Source organism: Xiphophorus maculatus, chromosome 18 (assembly GCF_002775205.1).
Source record: "Xiphophorus maculatus strain JP 163 A chromosome 18, X_maculatus-5.0-male, whole genome shotgun sequence".
NCBI classification, from domain to species: domain Eukaryota; kingdom Metazoa; phylum Chordata; class Actinopteri; order Cyprinodontiformes; family Poeciliidae; genus Xiphophorus; species Xiphophorus maculatus.
This window is the reverse complement of record NC_036460.1, coordinates 3,492,569-3,514,402: the sequence shown is the minus strand read 5'-3', so window position 1 is coordinate 3,514,402 and position 21,834 is coordinate 3,492,569. Positions and strand designations below refer to the sequence as shown.

At 36.6% G+C, this 21,834-nt stretch overlaps 1 protein-coding gene and 1 long non-coding RNA gene across 2 annotated transcripts in view; one reads left to right on the top strand and one right to left on the bottom strand.

Moving 5' to 3' along the window:
- LOC102219522 (G-protein coupled receptor 4-like) overlaps positions 1–21,834 on the bottom strand; it is a 36,217-nt gene that overhangs the window by 6,216 nt on the left and 8,167 nt on the right. The window contains exon 2 of the mRNA XM_023351290.1: positions 996–1,617. Coding sequence (XP_023207058.1) covers positions 996–1,157 — 162 coding nt within the window. The 5' untranslated portion in view covers positions 1,158–1,617. The remainder of the gene's footprint in view (positions 1–995; positions 1,618–21,834) is intronic.
- On the top strand, positions 13,098–20,379 carry LOC111611988. Its single transcript, XR_002754342.1, has 3 exons — positions 13,098–13,228; positions 20,023–20,187; positions 20,287–20,379. It is a non-coding gene; the product is annotated as an uncharacterized LOC111611988 (long non-coding RNA).

Here is a 21,834-nt window from a genome sequence, read left to right as displayed (position 1 = left end):
AGGCGGTGTGAGACGTGTGAGTCTGAGGTTCAGTGTAGCTGAACGGCAGCGGTGCGTTCAGCTGGTCTATTTCTGAACGGCTTACTGTTTTTAGTGCTAACTTCCTGTTGGGCTGCTGATGCCCGTCTGTCAGACTGACCAAAAACTATTCTCCAGTAAGAGTAGCACTACTCCAACATATTTTTATTCAAATAAAAGTACTCAAGTAAGAGTAAAAAAGTATTTGGTAAAAAGTTTACTCAAGTATTGATCAAATTATTAATCATTTAATATTTAAAAATTATGTCATAGAAGGAGCAAAATATAGGGTTAAGTGGAAGTTTTGGTATTTTAAGGACCAAAATGACAATAATTCATATAAGTAACAAAATCGGGCAAAAAAAAAATACTTTCTGAATCAGTTTCTTTCAATAAAAAAACAGATGAAACTTTAACTGAATTGTTGGTTAAAACATGTTTGTTTTTCATTCAGTGGGTAGAAAATCCAGAAATTTGACTCAAGTAAGAGTAGAAATACTTTATGATAAGAATTACTCAAAGTACAACATAGTAAAAATCCTCCCTAAAAGTACATTAGCTTGAGTGACCTTTATGAAACCATGTACTTTTAGGAGTATTTTACTATTCTGTACTTTGAGTAATTTTATTATACCTCACAAGTAACTTTTCAGCAAGATGTAGGAGTTTGTTTTAAGATAATAACTCCTTAATATAGATGAAAAAGTAGAAATTCCGCTGGCGCCGTTGCCTAGCAACCCCAGCCAAGACCAACCCGTAACCTAGCAACCGAGTTCCAGTTCCACCAGCAGATTATTTCACTTCTAACAGGAAATGCTTCCCAAGAAATTATTTACTTAAAACAAGCTGCTGTATATTTCTGAAAAGTTAATTTTCTCTTATTTCAAGTGAACCAAGTTATCTGCAGCAGAAACTAGACCAGAATTACTTGGTAACATTTAGTGTTTTTGCAGTGTTTTGCCTTTTTCTGTCCTCACCTGCATGTACGCGGCCCACAGAGCCATGCAGTTGGTCGGAAGCCCCAGAACGATGACTATGATGTACAGAGTGGGCTGGAAGAACTGGTCCACCTTACTGTCCACATTACAGAAGGAGATGTTGCACATTGTCCTGTGTGGAGCTCTGTTTGATGACGTCATTTGGGTTCAGCTCTGTTCCCTCTGTGTTTTCACCCGGTTCCAGCTCCGGCGGCCCCACAGCGGCATGCCGACTCCGATTTCCCGCCCGGCTCCCAAACTGCAGCTAAACCCGGAGAAGCGGAAGGGAGCGGAGGCAGAACATCCGAGGAAAATCATGATTCCTCTGGTCTGAAAGGCCAAGCGAGGCCTTCGCCTGTCATGATCCTCCCCCAGGACTCGGAAATAAAAGCAGAGAAGAAGAAAGATGAAAGCTGCCTTATCGACACGGAGCCAGGCGTCCAGGCCTCATCAATCTTTTAGATCTGGGAGGCTTGCCGGGTTCTGCTGTAACGTCGGTGTGTGTTTGGTCCCGATGACACATGAAACTCCAGAGGGAGGGTCCTTAGCAAAAGACGGGGATGATTTTACAGACCATCAGCATTCTGACCCTGACACGCCATCCATTCGCCCGGGAACAAACCTGCAACAGAGACGGACGGAGAATTACTCCACAAACCAAAGGTCTGGCTTAAAATGACAGAAATGCCAAATAAAATGATAGATGAGGAGTTTAAAATCTTGAATATCTGCATGAAAAAGTGTAGTTTTATAATTTCTAAAAGCTTTTCCACAAAAAAAATCTATAATTTGATCTGTAACCAACAAGATATTATAGATGAACCGATAGAAAACTTTGAGCCGATATCGATATACAATATTAATATTTCTGTTGATAACTAATTTCACTAAAGTTCCGACAACTTTGGAAAAATCACAACCATAAACATAAAAATAAATATCAGTTATTCATAATATTTTTATTATTGGACCGATACAATATGTAAAAAAAACCTAACTAATTTCAGCAGATACATATATTGTGCATTTCTATAATAAATTAAAGATTACTTTTAGGCCTGTCGAAATAAGCATTTTAACAGTCACATGGCAAATTAAAATAAAGTCAATGATTTCCATTTTCATGATTTATTATTTCTCTCTTTTCTACCAAAAACCGGATTATAAACGTCTTCAGTTTGGTGTTTTGGTCTCAACTTGCATTTTGCTGACAGTGACTTCATAATTCATTTTATTTGTTGTTTTGCTTATTTATGATGGATATTTAAAATGTCTTTCAGTTAAAGGTTCATTAATCATTAATTAATCTTTGAGATTGTGTTCAGGCATTAATTTGCCTTCATTACTACTATAACACTTGAAAATAGTTTTAAAACAACAATATTATCATTTATCACAATAATGTCTGGAACAATTTATCATCCAGAAAAATGTGTTATTGTGACAGGACTACACTGTAAATATGCTGATTTTTTGGTCTAGTTTCTAGTATAAATGTCTTAATACATTTGAAATAAGACACATTTAGTTTGTTTTAAGTCTGTAATTTCTTAATATTGATTAAAAAAAATCTTTCTCCATAATATAAGTGAAAAATAATCAATATTAAGCAATTATTGACTTAAAACAAGCTCTTATATTTGGCTGAAAAGTTACTTCTAAGTTACTTTGTCTTATTTTAAGTTACTACAATATTTGCACTGGAAACTAGACAAAAGAATCCTGGAAGATTTTGTGTTTTTTCAGTGTAAAAAGGATTTTTTCCCCTCAGTTTTGGACTCATTTCTTGTTGCATGACCTTGGATAGCTGCAGACATGACCTTGAGGATCGGGCAGTTATGCAACCGAATGTATGGAGGGAAGAGGAGAGAGAGGAAGAGAGTAAAGATCGGTTCTGAGTTTCAGTTTCTCCTCCCATCATTCACCTTGAAGCCAGCAGCTGTTCTTACTGAATTACTCCCATGACTCCGCGCTCTGTGGGATGTTCAGTGATGAAGGATAAGTTATGCAGGTCGACAAACCGATAAAAAAAGGTGAAATTTGTCTCTGCAGCTTCTAGATCTGCAGGACGGATTCACCAGTCAGAGCCGAGATGGAGAATCTGGACATAAAAGAGTCGTTTACATGTCCAGATTTATTGTTTTCATTAAATAAATGAGAAAGAAAACATACCGATTGCATTTAATAAGACTTTTTAACATTTATCACAGGTGAGTAGAGTATCCAAAAGAATTTACTCAACTAAGAGTAGAACTACTACAACATGTTTTTACTCAAGTACTGAGTAACTGATTAAACTACCATCATTAACATTTAAAAACTGCATCATCAGTCGGAGCAAAATATAACGTTAAGTGGACATTTTGGTCATTTAAAGACCAAAATGACAATAATTCTTATGAGTAACAAAAAAGAAAGAAAGAAAATGTTTCCAAATCAGTTTCTTTCAATAAAAAACTTTAAAACTGCAGCTGTGTGTCTGTCTGGCGAATTTTTGGTTAAAACATTTTGATTTTCATTCAGTAGGTAGAAAATCCAGGAGTTTTACTCGAGTAAGAGCAGAAATACTTCATAATAAAATTACTCAAGTAAAAGTAAAAATAAAAATTCTCCTAAAAGTAATTTAAAAAAACGTTACTCAAGTAAATGTAACTGGCTATAAATCCAATCTGCCACTGGAACTAAAACTCTATTTTCAATTTTACGGATTTATTTCCTTGAAACAAGTTCTGTATCTTGCTCAACAATTACTTGAACGTTAGTTTTGTCTTATTTCAAGTGTACAAATATATTGGCAGTAGAAACTAAACCAGAAATACTTGGTAAAGTTTTGTGTTTTTGTCTTGTTCTCTTCAATCTGCAGAGTTATTAGAGTTGTTGGTTAACAGTTTTCTGTTTTCTTTTCTCCTGTTAGATGTGAAGCAACACTCCTTTCATAATGACTTCAGAAAATGTTATTCGTACTAAATCCAATACTGGGGAAAATTGTTTTTGTCGGAAAAAAGCCATTTATTTTATTTTTAGCTGTTTGTATTTTGCATTCAGTCTGGGATCAGAGGGAGAGTCCAGAGTGTTTCTTGTTAAATGGGCTGAGCGAGGCTGCAGTGTTGGCTAAATAGCCATGAAGCAGCAGTTTCCAAAGAAGTGCTGCGACTCGCTGAGTCAGCGTTTATTTCCTGGGTGTAAGTCCAGGCTGAGCCCTCTGAGACGTCAGCCACCAAAACAGGGAGAAGAAAACAGCTTCAGAGGACAGAAAAAGACGTTTGCTGGTGAGACGTGGAGCCGCCGCCGCAGCAAACACCAAAACAGACCGGCGACGTAACGAGGAGCTTCAGCAACGACCTTCACCTAAAAACGTCTCTGCTGAGGAAACAACTAGTTTGATAAGAGGAATGTTTTAGTGAGCAGGGAAAAAAAAAATCTCTGTGTTTTAAAAGTGTAGAATGAAGCCAAAGGATTTTTTTTGGTTTGTTTTTTGATGCTTTGGTAACAACAGAAAAATAACATTTTTAGCTCATGGTTTTCTTTCGGTCGACACTAAACATCTACAGCCGCGTGAAAAAACAAAAAATTTGTCAGACATTTTGATTAATAAAATATTAAATTCTCATCAACTTGTTGTTTATGCTCATCTTAAAGAAGTGGTATAAACTTTTGAATAAAAAATGCTTGATAAGTTGATCTATTTAAGTTGAGCCAATGTGAAAAAGTGAACTATTTAAAAGTTCTGGATGATTTTGGATCGTAAACGTTCAGAAACAAAGAAAACATCCAGAACGTTTCAGTGTTGAAAAATAAACTCCATGTTTTTTTCAGTTTAATATTGTTTTGTCTTGGCCAAATACTCACATGTAACTTATAATGTCAAGATGTCTTTGCTATTTAGTTTATGTACAACTAAACAAAAATCATCAAGTTATTTTAGGTCTGCAACACTTAAATATATATATGTATTTTGGAGTAATTGATTCTTTTTGAGGCAACTGGTTTGCTTAGATTTAACTGAATGTAACACATTTTCCTAGTAGCAAGGAAATAAAATAAATAAAATTTGGATTTTGAAATGCAAAGTGGCAGGTAAGTGTGCCAAATTATTTTGAGTATTTGAAAGTAACACCAGCTGATAAACCGTATATATACAAAAACAAATTTTGTTTTAATCTAATATTTCCCCAAGAGTGGAGAGAGATATTAACCTGTTATTTGTGTAACTATAAAAATCATAGAAATCATTTTTCCATGTGAAATGGCTTTTAGTTTGTATTACTCATTGTTATTTTAGATATAAATATATATTTTATGATGCTAACTTGGTGCTTCTTTTGGTGTAGCAGCAACTTAACTTGCATATACCTTGGACCGGCCCTGCGTCCGATAAAACGTTCAACACACCGTTCTCATGTAACGTCACAGTTCCGTGAACCTTGTGACTGACAGCCATCTTGGCATGCAGTTGCTATGACAACAATAAACAAGCTAGCTTAGAAACCGGCCCTCACCTCGTTCCTAACTTATAAACAGTTTAAAGACATTACAGCTACTACTCGATTACAATTTTCGCAGCTTTAGCTGCTTCCCCTATCACAGGCAGCTAAGCTAGCTTCCTCTTTGGTTACCTAGCAACAACCTGTTGAGTAAACTTGCGCAGCAACAGTTTCATGTCTTACCAATGGGCCTCATAGCTGCATAAAAGTGGCACAAAAAGTGATTAAGCACTGCTAAAGCAGATGAACTATTCCTGAAGTGTTTTCTGTGTTGAGCTGCTGTTTGTGGTTGTGTGTGTAAATGATCTGGTCGACAACAGAGGCAACCCGCTGATTAGGCACAGCCTGGCTACTTTCCTTTTTCAGATGTTTATGACTTTCTGTTGTTTTCTGGCTTTTCTTTAATCTGCCAGGTCAGATCACAAGTCAAAACAAGATAATAACAGACCTGCTGATTGCAGTAATCACTGCCTGCCACTTTTGGAAACAACTGATACATGTAACCTTTTACTGTAATGAGACAGACAGCCAACATGTGCAAAAATACCATATAATAACCCTAATGACACTCAGCCTTAATATCCAACAAACAAGTCTGTTTTTACAGTGCAATGGGGGTGGAATAATTTGTGCTTGTTCTTCTCTGTTACTACACTTAAAAACAGCTGGATTACTGTAGCTGCTAATGTTGACTAGATTTTATAAGGTCAAAGGTGAAAATGAAACGGGAAGAACAGGAAGGAATTTAAAACCACTGCAGTTATAAAACAATGAAAGAAAATCTTTTGCTATGATGCTCCACTTTATATATACATACAGTATATAAAGTTTATTAGCAGTTGCTTTGGGATCAATTTGAAGTTTTGAAAATAGAAGAGAAAACAAAATGAGAAAATATTTAAAAGGAAAGAAGAAGATCCGAGTAGAGGAGAGAAGTCTGCCTCTACACCTGCAGAAAAAGAGAAAAAACCTTTAGTGTTATTGTTAACTAGATTATTAATATGGCACAATATTACTATAATGAATTATCTTCCACATCAACAATCCCATAATTGTTGATTTTTCCCTATGAAGTAACACATCATGACTTTTACCAAACTGGTGGTTTCACAGAACACGACTGAAACAAGATGTTGGCTTTTAAAGTAAAAATCTAATAACTTTTTCACACTTCATTAGATTTGGCAGACAAACTCTAAGGAAACTCTTTAAACTGCCGCATTAATCAATACGTTGACAAAAAATACTTTTTGTTTTTAAAGATCAAAATCAAATGGATTCCTGAGAGTCACGCCTTCAAGAAACAGGAAGAAAAATCCAGCAAAGAGCAGAGAGATGAATTATTGAAAGAAACATTTTTGAAACATTTTTGATTGTGAATGGCGACCATAACGCTACGGCAGATGAGGTAGAAAAAAAGAAGAAATTTCCACCCAAAAAATTAAGAATTAATCTGAGAAATTATCTAGAAAAACCCAGAAATTTCTGAGTTTGAAAAGTTTAAATTTTGCCAGAAAAGACAAAAAATATATAGATTAATCTCATAAATATTCTAGAGAAAACTTACATTTTCTGAGTTTAAAAAGTTGCTTTTTCCTATGAAATTTCTGAGATTAACCTCAACATTTTTGGATCCTTCGGCAGAAAACTACTCCTCTATTTTCAATCAGCAATAACTCTAATATGTTATACATAGCTCTTTTGTAAAAATGTTGAACATTTTTATCTTAATCTCAGACATTTTCTAAAAAATACGTGAAAATTTCCGAGTTTTAAAAGTAAGCAAATTTTCAACTTTTGAAACTGAAAATATTTGCTTGTTTTTCCAAGAAAATTTCTTAAATTGAGCTCAAAATTTCATGCAAATCTTTGACTTGAGGAGCTCAGAAATGTGCTTATTTTTTCTAGAAAATTTCTTAGCTTGATCTTTAAATTTCTGCGTTTTTCTGTTGGAAATTTCTCCTTTTCTCCATCTATAGTGGCTCTACTGTAGCGTCATTCTCAGCTCCTCTGCAAAACGTCAAATTCAGTTTCCCAAAAAACGCCGAATACATAACCGTTCCCAAACATAACGAGCTTTGCTGTAAAATAAAGTCCCGTTTGCTAATGCTGAGATAGTGACCTAAAGTCTAACACACACACACACACACGCCCACACGCACACACACACACAGTCTGGGGTCATTTCGCTGCTGTTAATTAGCTAAAGACATAAAACCAGCAAAGCAAAACAATTTGGCTCGGAGCGCCTGCTGGTTCATTCTCTGGCTGGAAGACATTGTTTGCATCTTTGGACAATTACAGTTGAGTGGACGCTGCCGTCTCCAGGGACTTTAAAGGAATGTAACACTTAATAAAACATCAGCACAGCTGTTTTCCCAACCAAAAACATTTCATCTCAGTTGCAGAAAGGTTCGGATTATTCCTGCTTTTTCTTCGCATCTTACGAAAAATGACGGCAGTGATTTCAGGGCGATTGTTTTGGCACGTCTTGTCAAACGTCTCCGATTCGTTTCTGATTCCCATGTCCAACACCTCACCCTCTGAACTTCCATGAGGCTGTTTTCATATTTTCAACATTTGAATCTGATGAGATCTGGAGGAAACCACTTCCTGAAACAAATGAATCGAAACAGAGGTCACTGACTTTGACCTTGACATGTTCTGTCCACCAGAGACCCAGACGCTGCAACGTTCCCACCGCTGCGTCTGTTTACACACTTCAGACAAGCTGAGGACACTTTCATTAAAAGTAATCTGAACTACTTACGTTTTTGAAAACATTTGTTTTATTCAGAAGATTAACAACTAAAGAAGCCTTGAAGATAAACGACCTTTTTGGAAAAAATGCCGGATTTGAAGCGTTTCAGTAAATGATCCCTGTGCGTTTGAGCCGCTGCAGCCACTGGAAATAATGATCTAGTTCATGTCGCTCTGCACTGTCCTCTGAAATTAACTTTGTATTTTCCTGTTTTTTATAAACAACAACAGAAGAAAACCCAACAAGACCTTCGGTTTATTCAAAGAAATTCCAACAATTACACTGAAGTAAGAGTAGAAATACTTCAATATATTTTTACTCAAGTAAAAGTAAAAAGTAGCAAGAAATTACTCAAGAGTAAAAAAGGATTAAAAAAAAAAAGTCTACTCCAGTACCGAGTTACTGATCAAATTATCAATCATTTAATATTTAAAATTTACAACATCCATTGGACCAAAATATAAAGTTAACTGGAAACTTTGGTATTTTAATGACAAAAATTACAATAATTCATATAAGTAACAAACAATAAATAAAGAAAATTTTCCCAAATTAGTTTCTTTCAATAAAAAATTTCAGAAACTTTAAAAAAAAAATTGCAGGTGTGTCTCTGTCTGGTGAGTTTTTGATTAAAACATGTTTGTTTTTCATTCAGTGGGTAGAAAATCAAGAGTTTTACTCAAGTAAGAGATACTTCATAAAAATTACTCAAAGTATTTAAAAGTGTTTTTACTTTTAGGAGGAAGAGTACTTCAAAAAGTACTTTTTTTTTCTAAAACGTTACTCAAATGTAACCAGTTGCTACCCAACTCTGGCCACATCCTCTCAGACCATCACTGGCTGCGTTTCCATTAAACATAAAACTGTGCAAACTGAAAGTACGGAAATACATTTGCACCCCAATTCTGAAAAAACTCAAGTTTCTTGTTAAAAATGTTTGGCGTTAGGATGAGGTAATTTCTCAGCCAATGGAAACGGGTCACATGACCAATAACCGGATGTTACTACTGGCAGAAACGACAAAGAAGACGACAGGATTTGCATGATTAGGCTGATTTATTTTGAAAATTTCAATGCGGTGCAGCTACTGACGGTATTCAGCATTGCTGTCGTCAGAGCAGCCACGTGTTGTGCTCACAAACTGCACCACGTCTGGATGAGGGATTATCCACAGGTGTGCTGATTGGCAGCTCAACAAAAAGAGGTTTGGGTGAGAAAGAAAAACTTCTTCCTGCAGACATTAAACAGTCTCTTGGTGAAAAATCACACAGGAACAAAGTTAAAACAAATTGATTAGGACTTTTTATGGCTAGAAAATGCAGCCTTGTCCTGTGGTAGAGGATTCCAACACTTTGTCAAGAATTCAAGTCATCTCTTAGACTTCATCAACATGTTTTTCCTGGACTTCATGAAGAGAGAACTATGAAGAATTGCTTCAAGTGAACTTACTATGCTTCCATGACCCGATAAGAATAGATCCATGGTCCAAACAAAACATGTTCATTACATTTTTTGCTCAAAATCATTCTTAGATAACGAGATTTCTGCCTTTTCTCAGCTCCTCTCAGGGCGTCTGTCACTTTGAATCCAAATAACCTGCTGCTGGCCTTTTCACGTCAAAGTGGCTGCAAACAGATGAGCGATTATACAACCGTACACCTTTGAAAAGCAGAAGTGGAGCTTCCTGCACAACCAACAAGAATGCAGCAAGTGGTTTCTGGATGTTAAGTCAACACTAAAACACTGGTCTTTACCAGCAGCGTATAAAACCAACTGAAAAAACCTGCTGGGTTGCTAGGTAACAGACTGGGCTATGCTGGGGTTGCTAGGTAACAGGCAGTGAAAGGTGATTTATGACGTTATATTCAGAGGGTTTTCGAAACAACTTGTTTTCCAGACACCAAAGAATAGTAACTTATTGCTAAAACCAGAATCTAGAAGCAGCAGGAACCCAAATGGAAGAAAAAGTGTTCAGGTACTATAATCCAACGAATGGAGACAAATCCCAGCAGATTTTTGGATTCTCCACCCACCTCGGCTGCTGAAGTTCGGTTTAAAAATACTGAACTTTTCCTGGTGTTGTGTCAACGCCAGATGTGGCCAGAGGACCCGAAAATTGTACTCAAGTAAGAGCAGCACTACTTCAACAACATATTTGTACTCAACTAAAAGTAAAAAGTAATCGTCCAAGAGTAGAAATACTTCATAATGAAATTACTCAAAGTACAGCGCAGTAAAAATACTCCTAAAAGTAAAATTTATCAAAACAGTTACTCAGGTAAATGTAACTCCCCGACTCTGGTCACTGCATTGCTTAAAAGTCAAAACAAAAACCATCCTTAGGAATCCAAACGTTGTGCATTAGTGGGGAAATTTGAAAATGGGAAGCGACGACATTTATTTCAATCATTTGTAAATCTGTAAACTCAAAACCTTCCTGAAAAAGCTTAAATATTTCCGACATTTTAAGCATTAATGTTAGTTTTCAGCCCAATAAGCCAGAACTGACCGAAAACATCTAGACTTTTTCAGACAACGCCGTCATTCAAAGTTCACATTTTCCATAAAGAATTTAAAGCAAAAAATGTCAAACAGGAAGATTCACCAGAATTAGCCTTAAATCCAGATTTTTCTTTTATTGTTTGGGCTGTTTATCAGCTGAAATGCCTCAAAGAGAAACTTTAAGATAAAGAGAGTGGAAACAGACAACCCTGAACCAAAACAGAGGAAGAAAACAAAACAAGGAAAGGCAGGCAGAGTTTGCTTTAGATAAAATCTGGTCCTGACATCAACCAACAAGGAAATATGAGTTCTGTTTGTACAAAGCCAACAACTGCAATGAATGTCTCAAATTAGCTTTTAAATCTATGAGAGAGTGTAGAAGCCTAAATTCAGTTTTTGTTCATTCAGACTTTAGGATAAGTTATGTTCATATTTCTTATTATAATTTGTGTATTTGGATAAAGATGTTAACTAGTTGGATCTATTGCATAGTAATTTACTTTATTTGGATACACTACTGTCTTGCAAATTTGCATATCTAATTGGAATTAAGGATTTTAGGGTGTGGCTAACGAGAGTCTGTTGGGCAGTTGGAGTGGAGCCACACAGTTTTTTGACCTCACTCTCTTTCCTTTTAAATTGTCGTTTCTCTTTATTTTTCGTGGAAAGGTAACCTTTGTACCGTTTTTATTATTATTTCTGAAGTAAACCATATTAAGAGGATCCAGTCCTTTTTTTTGGTTGTCGTTTTTTTCGTCAAGTGGACTGAAGGGAAAAGACGGAGAGCGTCAAGCTTATGGCTCCTATATTTAGGAAAATACAGAGAGCATCAAAACGTGAAGAAAATGAGCGTGTACGAGTTTGTGCTCCAAAGGCGCTGAAGCGTTTTTTTTCCACAACACTTCAGATGTTTTCTTTAAAGTTACTTGCGATTATTCTAAGAGTTTTGCAATCCCATCAGACTAAAAGAATATGGCTGAGAAAGCAGCCGAATAATCCGAAACCACGGATGCAGTAACATAATGCAGAGTTCTGCTGGTTCACGCTCTGCAGCCTCCAGATGGCTGAATACGGCTGCTTGCTGCAGGGCGTGAGGGACTCCAAACACCTCACTGTAATTCCCATGTGCACTGCTACTCAAAAAAAAAGAAAAATAACTTTATGCACTACTAAACGCAACCCTCTTAATGGTAAATGATAGCTTTGCTTTGTTTTCATATTTGTTTAAATCTAATTTGCAAATCAGAAGAGAGAGAGAGAGAGAGAGAGAGAGAGAGAGAGAGAGAGAGAGAGAGAGAGAGAGACCGACCATCTGGACACGTTTTGGCTCAGATAAAGGGAATTATCTTGTAAACTGTCCTGAAAAGTAATCCAAGAGAAAGAAACATAAAATGACAAACTTCCATATTATTTTATATCTCTTTAGTCTTAAGTACAGAGCAACTACTGATCTGTATTTTTCAAAGAAAAATTAAGAAAAAAAAACTGTAGTTGAAAGGAAGCCGTGCTGGCAGTTTGACTCAAACCACATTTGAGAAACAGCAGAGAAGTGAAATAAGATTTTCACTTCCACACTGCAAAAACACAAAATCCTACTAAGAATGTTGGTCTGGTTTCGAGTGCAAATATCTTAGTATACCTGAAATAAGAAAAAACTGAACTTACAAGTAACTTTTTGTAATTATCATGATGTCGTTTTTAGAGCCTCTGCACACAGAGAGGAGGCGGGAAGCAGCAATTTGAAACCAGGAAACAACTGTTTTCCAGTAAAAACTGAACCGCAGCGTTAACTCTGTGTCATACACTGTAAAAACACAACAAGTCCACATGACAGACACATGCAGCGTCATTTATAGCTGGTTTACGTAAGAAAAAGAGTCTGAATTCACTACTATTTTTAAACATTCAGTTTAAAAATTTCAGTTCTTCTAACGAATCGAACCCGTCCAATAAAAAGGTAAACATACTTAGAGTAATAATGATAATAAAAATACACATTTTCCAAATCAGTTTCTGTCAATAAAAGAACTTATGAAACTTTAACAGAAACTGCAGGTGTGTCTCTGTGTCTGGTGAATTTGTTTGGTTAAAACTTGTTTGTTTTTCATTTGGTGGGTAGAAAATCCAGAAATTTTAAAGAGGTAAAAGTAGAGAGACTTCATAATAAAATGACTCTAAAAATGCTTCTAAATGTACATTTGTTTCAAAAATTCAGAAAGTATTTTCACTTTCAATACTTTATTTATAAAAGCAAGTCTTTACTTTCACTTTTTTTTTCTCACCCCGCTGACTGCGAGTTTAAGTTCTGATTTAGAGAACTGATATTTATCGGAGCGTTTCTTTCTGCTCCGTGTGTCTGCAGGTCGGTGATCTCTCACCGCCTTCCTCACATCCTGCACCGGAGGAAACGCTGACGGATCGCCGCCCCCTGCAGGGTCACCGTTATTACAGCGATCCATCACCGAGCGGCCGAGTCCATCCTCCAGGTGAGTCACAGCAGATGGGATTACAGCAAAGATGAGAGGGTATATGTGGACAAGCCAGACTGTATTATTAGAAACTAGCAGTCTGCTGCAAGCTAATCAGTTTTTGCTGAATCCGTGTCAGGAAGCGCGGCGGCGCGGCGGATTCAGCCTGCAGTCTGCAGATCGAGTCTCCAACCCATTATGTGGTCTGCAGTGTGAGCTGAACGTCTCAGTCAGTTTGTGCTATTTTTAAGCGAGAACGGCGCTGGTTTTATTCATGCACTGCAAAAAGAAACTGGTTGAACCAACTTAATTTATAAAGTTTAACCAACTCAATATATTACGATCTTCTAACTCAATTCATTAAGTTCATCCAGCTCCATTCTGTAAGTTGTTTTTGAAACTGAAGTTATTGACGGTGTTTAAAATGACAAATTTAAATCAGTCTTACTCAAATCATTTAGTTTACTTCAAATAAAGGAGGAAACTAATAAATGATATCTCTCTTTTATCAGGTTTTTTTTTTTGCCCTTTACTTGAAAGTAATTAGTCAGGAAACTGAAAGTGTCCTGCATGTGCAGTAGAGGGCGCAGTAGCGTCAGCGTTCTCAGCGTTCTGCCAACCGCCATAAAGAAGAAGAAGTGCTCAGGGTTTGCAGAAGTAAACATGGAGGCTAACAGTGGAGCTTAGCCTTCACATTTCAAGTTGTTGTCCAACCGGAGCAGCATAGTAAAAACTTAATCCTCATTACTATCCGTCATGGTTGTTGTTTTTCTTGCTCGTATCAGGATACAGAATAGTGACAATGCCGAGTATCAGTGACGTTCAGGTCGGATGAATGCGATCTGGACGTTGGGTCACATGTGAATCGGATACGTATCGGATATGGGTCGCATTCAAAAAGAATCCGACCTGTGAAATGAAAGGATGAAAAGATCTGATGCGGGTCGCATTACGTCAAAACATGGGAATTGGGTCATTTGGGCTGCGGTGTGAACGCAGCCTGAGGTCTCGGTTCTGCTGAGCATCTGGTTGGTTCAGGATCTGTCCCTGGTGAAGCTTCGTCGTGACGTCAGACTTAAGATACGAACACGTCATTGAACTTAATTATTTCAAATACACTTTTCAGAGCGCGCTCCAAAAATACACCTTTTAGAGAATAAGATCTGAAGTATTTCTACTCTTGAGTAAAATTTCTGGATTCCACATAGATTAACACAGAATTGGAATTTCGAAAAATTAAAATCAGAATTTTTAGATTTAAGTTGAAATTCTGAGAAAAAAGTATTTTTTTTTTTCAGTGGCACTAATCCCCTTCCGTATCCTTGTGACTTTTGTTTTGTTGATGAATAAACTTTCGATTCGTTCCACTAAACATCCTGTCCAGCGAATCCACTTGATGTTTTTATTTTTCAGCAATGCTAAAAGCTGCCGTTAAATAAATAATCATCTCTGTAGCTCTAAAGAGAACGAGCGGGACATTTAGTTGCTGCCTAAATGTTTTAGTTGTAATTTATCTCCAGTTGTTGCTGCAGAGTGAAAAGTGTAATCGCTGAGTCGTCGTCTGATGGTGAACACCAGAGAGAGCCGAGCCGTTAGCTCGCTGGAGTAGCTTTCCACTTATTGTCATGCAGGCTCATGTTTTCCACCTCCATTTTTAAAAATGTTGCCGTCGAGTGAAGCTGGAGGAACGCCACAGCTGATGATGAGGAAGGCTCTTCATCACGCGGAAAATAGCAGCTAAGGGTAGCGCTAGATTTTATTTTCTTACCTCAAGATTCCAACCTCTTTGCTTAAATATGCATTGATTTTATCATAACTCAAACTTGAAGTATTTCTGTATTGTTTTTTCTGTTGGGTCAGGGGTGCCCAAAGTGCGGCGCGGGGGCCATTTGCAGTACCTTGACGGATTCTGTGTGGCCCACCAGATGAAGACTTTTGTTTCTAACTGAGATAATGTGAAAAATATATTTGTTAAATCGACAGTTTGTTATGAGGCAGATAATCTGTGAAGAGGTTGATCTGCTCCACTTCCTTCCTGGGCTGAAGAAATGCCCCAAAAACCACCAATCAGAGCCAGGAGGCGGGGCTTAGCGATTATCACAGATTACCTGACTCTTAATTAGAGGGGAGTAGAAAAACTGTACTCAAGTAAAAGTAGCACTACTATATATATAACATATATTTACTCAAGTAAAAGTAAAAATGTATTTAGCAAACAGTCGACTCAGGTACTGAGTAACTGATCAAATTATCAATCATTTAATATTTAAAAATTAGATTTTGGTTCGTGTGCTGATGTAAAGTTAAGTGTAAAATTTGGTAATATAGTACAACGTAGCAAAAATACCCCCAAAAGTTTTTTGTTTTTTTTTCAAAAAAAGTTACTCAAGTAAATGTAACTAGTTACTCTGCAGCTCTTGGTATATTTTCGAAAATGTTTTTCCCGACGTTAGCTTAGAAACACTTTCCACTTCTCCTGTCAGACATTAGCATGACATCCTGGATGACTGAGAATCTGAACCACTGCTCTCTAATTCCAGTTCTCAAACACTTTTCTGCGACTTTGATTGTTTCTTCACTCCAAAACACCTGAATCAAAAGAAAAGTTCATGTCCCGTTTGCCAATTATGTAATTTAACTTTTAGATTTTTAAAAAATGCCAAAATTTCTGCTCAAACCTGGAAGTTTCTTCACATTCCCCAACAACAGATTCATAGAATAAAGCAATAATCCAGCTTCCCTGCTGTGTTACATGAACCACTCAGAAATATTTAAGGATTTAGAGACAAAATGCAACAGCATAACTCACTGCAAACTTCTTCTTATCACAACAACTCAGAGCGCAGCACTGCATGTTCATGCACCTCACTTCCTGTTTCCTCATTGGGCACCACATTGGTCCAAAAAAAGGTTATTTATTTCTAGAGCGTGCCTATTTACGGTCACTACACTGAAAAAACAGCAACAAAAATCCAAGAAGAAAATTTATTGAAGGTTAAAAGGTCAGCAGAGGCTTTGATCCTTTGTGTAGTCTGGACTGGTTTGTGAAATAATTAGCGTCGCATTCTCCGGGAATCTTTTCCTTCCTTCCTTTCTGGGATTAGACGGATTCCTGATCGACCTTCTCAAAGGTTTGCTCTCCGCATTGTTCAGTAAAGACATGCAGAATATTTAGATGTTTGGATTTCTTTGGAGATTATACGTTTGTTGAAATATTTTAAAATAGAAAAGATTAAACCAGTTTGGGTTGCGTTTCTGTTAGCAATGTGAATATCTGTTCATTAGAACTGCAATACAAGCCTAACGTACCAGGACATTTACACAGTAAATTAGATTTTTCTCTATTTGTTCTCGCGGCTCAGTTTGCCTCATCGGTCATCTATTTATACACTGCAAAAACACAAAACCTTACCAAGTATTTTTAGTCTAGTTTGTACTGCAAATATCTAGTTTCTACTGTCTTAAAATAAGACAAAACTAACTTACAAGTAACTTTTCAGCAACATGTAAGAGCTTTTTTAAGTAAATAATTCCTTAGCAGTGATGAAAAAGTTCTAGTTCCACTGGTAGAATGTTTCGCTGCATCGTTACCTAGCAACCCCAGCTAAACCCAACCCGTAACCTAGCAACAAAATTCTAGTTCCACTGGCAGATTATTTCACTTATAACATGGGAAAAATTAAGTAATCTTAACTTGAACCTTTTCATCAACATTAAGGAATTTTTTTTACCTAAAATAATCTCTTATATGTTGCTGAAAAGTTTCTTTCAAGTATATTAAAATAGAAACGAGGCCTAAAATACTTGGTAAGATTGTGTTTTTTGCAGTGTACTCCAACTTATGTCCACATAGTTCCTGTTTTAAATGTTACAGTCTCTATTATGACCATCTTAACACAAAGTAACAGAGTGTGTGTGTGGGGAGGGGGGTGAGGTGTGTGTGTGTGTGTGTGTGTGTGTGTGTGTGTGTGTGCGTGCGTGCGTGCGTGCGTGTGCGTGTGTGTGTGTGTGTGTGTGTGTGTGTGTGTGTGTGTGTGTGTGTGTATGCATACAGAGGATTTTGAAATACTTCCCAGTAAGCTCTATGACAACAAAACAAAATCCCATAAACCGGATTTAAGAGGGGTCACTCATTACGCTGAACAGAAGTGAAAAGTGTGTTTGAAAGGAGAAAAGAGGCATTCCAGCTACAAGTGAAGGTTAACAGCAGCTAATGGTGGTTACTCATTTCATGCTTGGTTGACTGCTGCGGTCTTTGATTCAGACCCTGGTCGGCTCGACGACCTGCAGGGAAAATTAATGACTTCAATAAAAATGGCACCTGGAATGTTTTCCACGATTCTGAGGTTTACTGGCTACTTCTGACTCTGACCAGATCAGCGGAGCTTGTTGCTGTACAACCAGGGGATTTGGAGGCGTGTGCGCACCGCTATGCAGATTAGCATGTTGCTGCACATAAGCCTGATTGGCTTTCTGCTGCTGCAGAAAACCAGTTATAATTTACACACCTGCTTTAACAGGTTCAATCCATCCTTCCTCCTCCCCTTTTCTTCTGCTTGTGCACTGCATCAATGCAGCAGCGTTGGAGGAACACAGTGATTTTCACACAGAGTCCTCAACCGGGCACTGAACCCCAGACAAATGACCACGCTGTCAGCAGCTTTAATGATGGGCTGCAGAAAAATCTCCAGCCGTTTATGAGGACAAGCTGCAGCAGCGGCGAGTCTCAGGCCGCTGACAAACACAGCCGGACTCACACACAGCCAGCAGAGCGCAGGCGCTAATATCTGATGAAATGTCAAGTAACAAATACAGTTAAAGCTAGAAGTTTACATACACCGAATGAAAAGAAACATTTGTCTCTCATGGTTTGAGTAAAAGGTTATTATAGTTAACTAAAAGCATAATTTTTGTTCAGTGAAACATTTTAGCAATGAACCAAATGATGATGTTTGCAGACGATATTGTGATTTTTAGAAAGAAGCTTGGTGGTTTCCATTTTTTCTTTAATGTAAAGAAATAATAAATAAAATGTGCTGTATTGAACAGATATTATTATTAATGTTTTTGTTATTATTTCAGTCAGTTTTCATTAAAAAAGTTGAATAATTTAAACAAAGTTCAGTTTTGCTTCATCTGCTCTACAAAATTATAATTTTCTTTTATACATAAAGAAATAAATAAGTACTTTACCAAATACCAGTCTTGCGTAATAAGTATAAATAAATTATGCAAATAGCTGCCTTACTTTTTTTTAAAAGTATATAGGGCAGGATATTTTTATCAGTGTAGCAAGCTGCCAGGATGTAGCTGCTTCCGTCGCCACTTCCTGTCGTTTCTCGCTCTCTCTGATTGGTCGGATCTCTTCTGAAGTGACGTGTGAGAAAATCTAAACTCTTTCCCCTTTAATCTTCATCCTGTGTGAGATGCAAATTATTGGCCTAAATTCAAAACCCTCTCGTATCGATACGTGACGACAGAAATCAGCAGGAAATTATGAACCAAACCAAAGTAGGGAAAGAAAAATGGAGTAAACAAGCATCAGTTATAACAGAGCAAAATATCAAACAAGCAAACTGATGTAGACTTACATAAAATTCAATGTTAGTATTGTAATAACGTTAAACTTGATCTGGATTAGTTTGTTTCAACAGCTGTGTTTCCATTTACCTTAAAATTGCATAAATTATAATTACAAAAATAATTTGCTTAATTGATTTTGAAAAAACTCCAGTTTTTCAATAAAAGGTTTATTTGTTATGATGTGGTGGGTTTTGTGGCTTTTTTAAAAACGAGTGCATTTGGCAAAATATCGCAACGGAAACAACTTTGTTCACATCACTGCAAAAACACAAAATCTTAGCAGGTATTTTTGCTCTAGTTTCTAGTGCAAATACATGTAATAATAAGACAAAACTAACTTTAAAGTAACTTTTCAGCAAGATGTAGTGGCTTGTTTGGAGAAATCGATCCCTTGATATCAATGAAAAAGTGCTAGTACCACTTGTAACAAGACATTTTTCCCATGTTAAAAGTGAAATAATCAGCCAGTGGAACTAGAATTTGGTTGCCAGGTGACGGGCTGGGCTTGGCTGGGGTTGCTAGGTAACGGCGCAGTGGAATATTCTACCAGTGGAACTAAAATTTTTTCATTCATAATAAGATGGGTATACAAAACAAATAACTTTTTAGCAAAATAGGAGATTGTTTTAAGTAAATAATTCATTCATATTGATTATGTGGGAAAATGTCTTGTTATAAGTGAAATAATCTGCCACTGGAACAAATAATTTTGCATCAATATTAAGGAACTGTTGACATAAATCAAGCTTCCATTTCTTGCTGAAAAGTTGCTTGCAAGTTAGTTTTGTCTTATTTCAAATGTACTAAGATATTTACACTAGAATCTAGACCAAAATAGTTTGAATTCAGGTTTTGTGTTTTTGCAATGAATGTTTTTGGCTCAAAAAACGATTCATATCGAATGCGCTGCGTTTTGTGCGATTCTAGATGACTCTGATTGAGAATTGGTTTGAAGAAAAACTAGACCGCATCAGTATTTTTAATTTCTATGTCAACACAGACCATGCTGTCATCAAAACCTTTTTAGTATTTTAGACATATCAAAAGTCATTTTGTATTCTTGAAGGTGAAAATTACTTTTTGCTTTTTGTGCTTTACTCTGAGTAAAACAGTCCAACCTGTACTTTTACTTTTACTAGAATATCTTTTCATACAGGTGTCTGTAGAGACTGTGAGTAGTTTTGACACCTCTGCCTCTCATCTGCGCCTTTTCCATTTGTTTTGTTTAGATTCCGGTTCTGGGCAGCTGGCCATCAGGTTTGTCATTTTGTCAACATGCGGCGCCGTGCAAAGCTCCAATAAAACCTGCAGCCCCAATGTTTATTCACGCCACTTTCCATGTTTACATCCAACCCGACCCGTGGCACTTTCACAAGAAGCCCGGGTCGCTGTCAGTAAGTGACGATGCATCAAAAGAGAAATAAATTTTCGTTTAATGCTCTACCCAGAATTCATGAAGTTAATTTTAACTTCTTTTTTTTTCTGGGTTTAAGGCCACCAATTTTCCATGAGGATGAGGTCATGACCTTCAGCGGCTTTAAGAAAGGCGGCTTTAACCAGTAAAACCAGTTCTGCTTGGGAGCTTTGTCCTGCTGGAAATACCCAACTGTGTCCAGTTTTCACTGCAAAAACACAAAACCCTACCAAGTATTTTTGGTCAAATTAACTTCCTAGTACACTTGAAATAAGACAAAACTAACTTATGAGTAAATTTTAGCAAGATATAGGAGCTTGTTTTAAGTAAATAATTCCTTACTATTGATGGAAAAGTTCTTGTTCCACTGGTAGAATGTTCCACCGTTACCTAGCAACCCCAGCCACGCCCAGCCCGTTACCTAGCAACTTCGTTCTAGTTCCATATTTTTACTTATAACGAGACATATTTCCCATGTTATAAAGTATAATGCATTTTTCATCAATATTAAGGAATTATTTACTAAAACAAGCCTCTTCATCTTTCTAAAAGGTTACTAAGCTACTAAGTTATTTCAATGTATATTTGCAGTAGAAACTAGACCAAAAATTAAGATTTTGTGTTTATGCAGTGAACGAGAAGTTAAAGAATCTAAAGGAGTTCATCTTTACTTCCTGAAGTTCGTTCTGTATGACGAGAGATGCACCGATCTGATAATAATCAGAATATTTTAAAAATTCTAGTTCATCAAGCTTTTTATTTACTTTACATTTATAATTCCTAACTGCACTTTCTGAAACACTTGAAAGAACATTTGTTGCTGTTTATTTTTACGTTTCACCAATGTCGTCAACTTATTATTTCAGTTTATCGTTTATTTTTCATTGGCTGTTTGACTCCTAATTCCACTGACTGAACAAATTAAAGTCGTTTATTTTTGCATGTTTAGCCGTCTTGTGAAGCTGTTGGTGTATTTAAGTGTTTCAAATTTTAGTTTTGTGTAATAGCATTTTTCTCCAGAAGGTATTTGACCTGTTCTTGCTTCTGTTATTTTGCAGCGGGGTTTTTTCCCTCCTCCGTTTACACTGATGGAAACAGGTTTTGCAGTGATTCCAGCTTTTGACCTCAATGCTCTTCTTTTTGCTTTAAACATAAAAATATGCACAACAACCGCTGGTGTCCTTTAAGTTCAGCTGTGCCTCTGCTTTCCCCAGTCTTGGATAGTAACTAGTTACATTTATTTGAGTAACTTTATTTGAAACAAAAATAAATAAATTTTACTGTGCTATACTTTATACTCATACTTGAGTAAAATGTCTGGATTTTCTACCCACTGAATGAAAAACAAACTGGGCCTGCCGACATGGCTGTGTGGGTGGCGTACATGCAGGTGAGGAAAAAAAAGACAAAACTATGGAAAAACACAAAATATTACTAAGTATTTCTGGTCTAGTTTCTACTGCAAATATCTTCGTATTTCATCTATTATTTTAGAGATTAATCAATCAGATGAAAATATTGGCACAGATTTTTCTTTTAACCAGTTTTCTTTCTGTTAGAAGAACATTAAAATCTGCAAATAAACAAATAATTTAATTCCTTTTTTAACTGAGAAATTAAACATTTT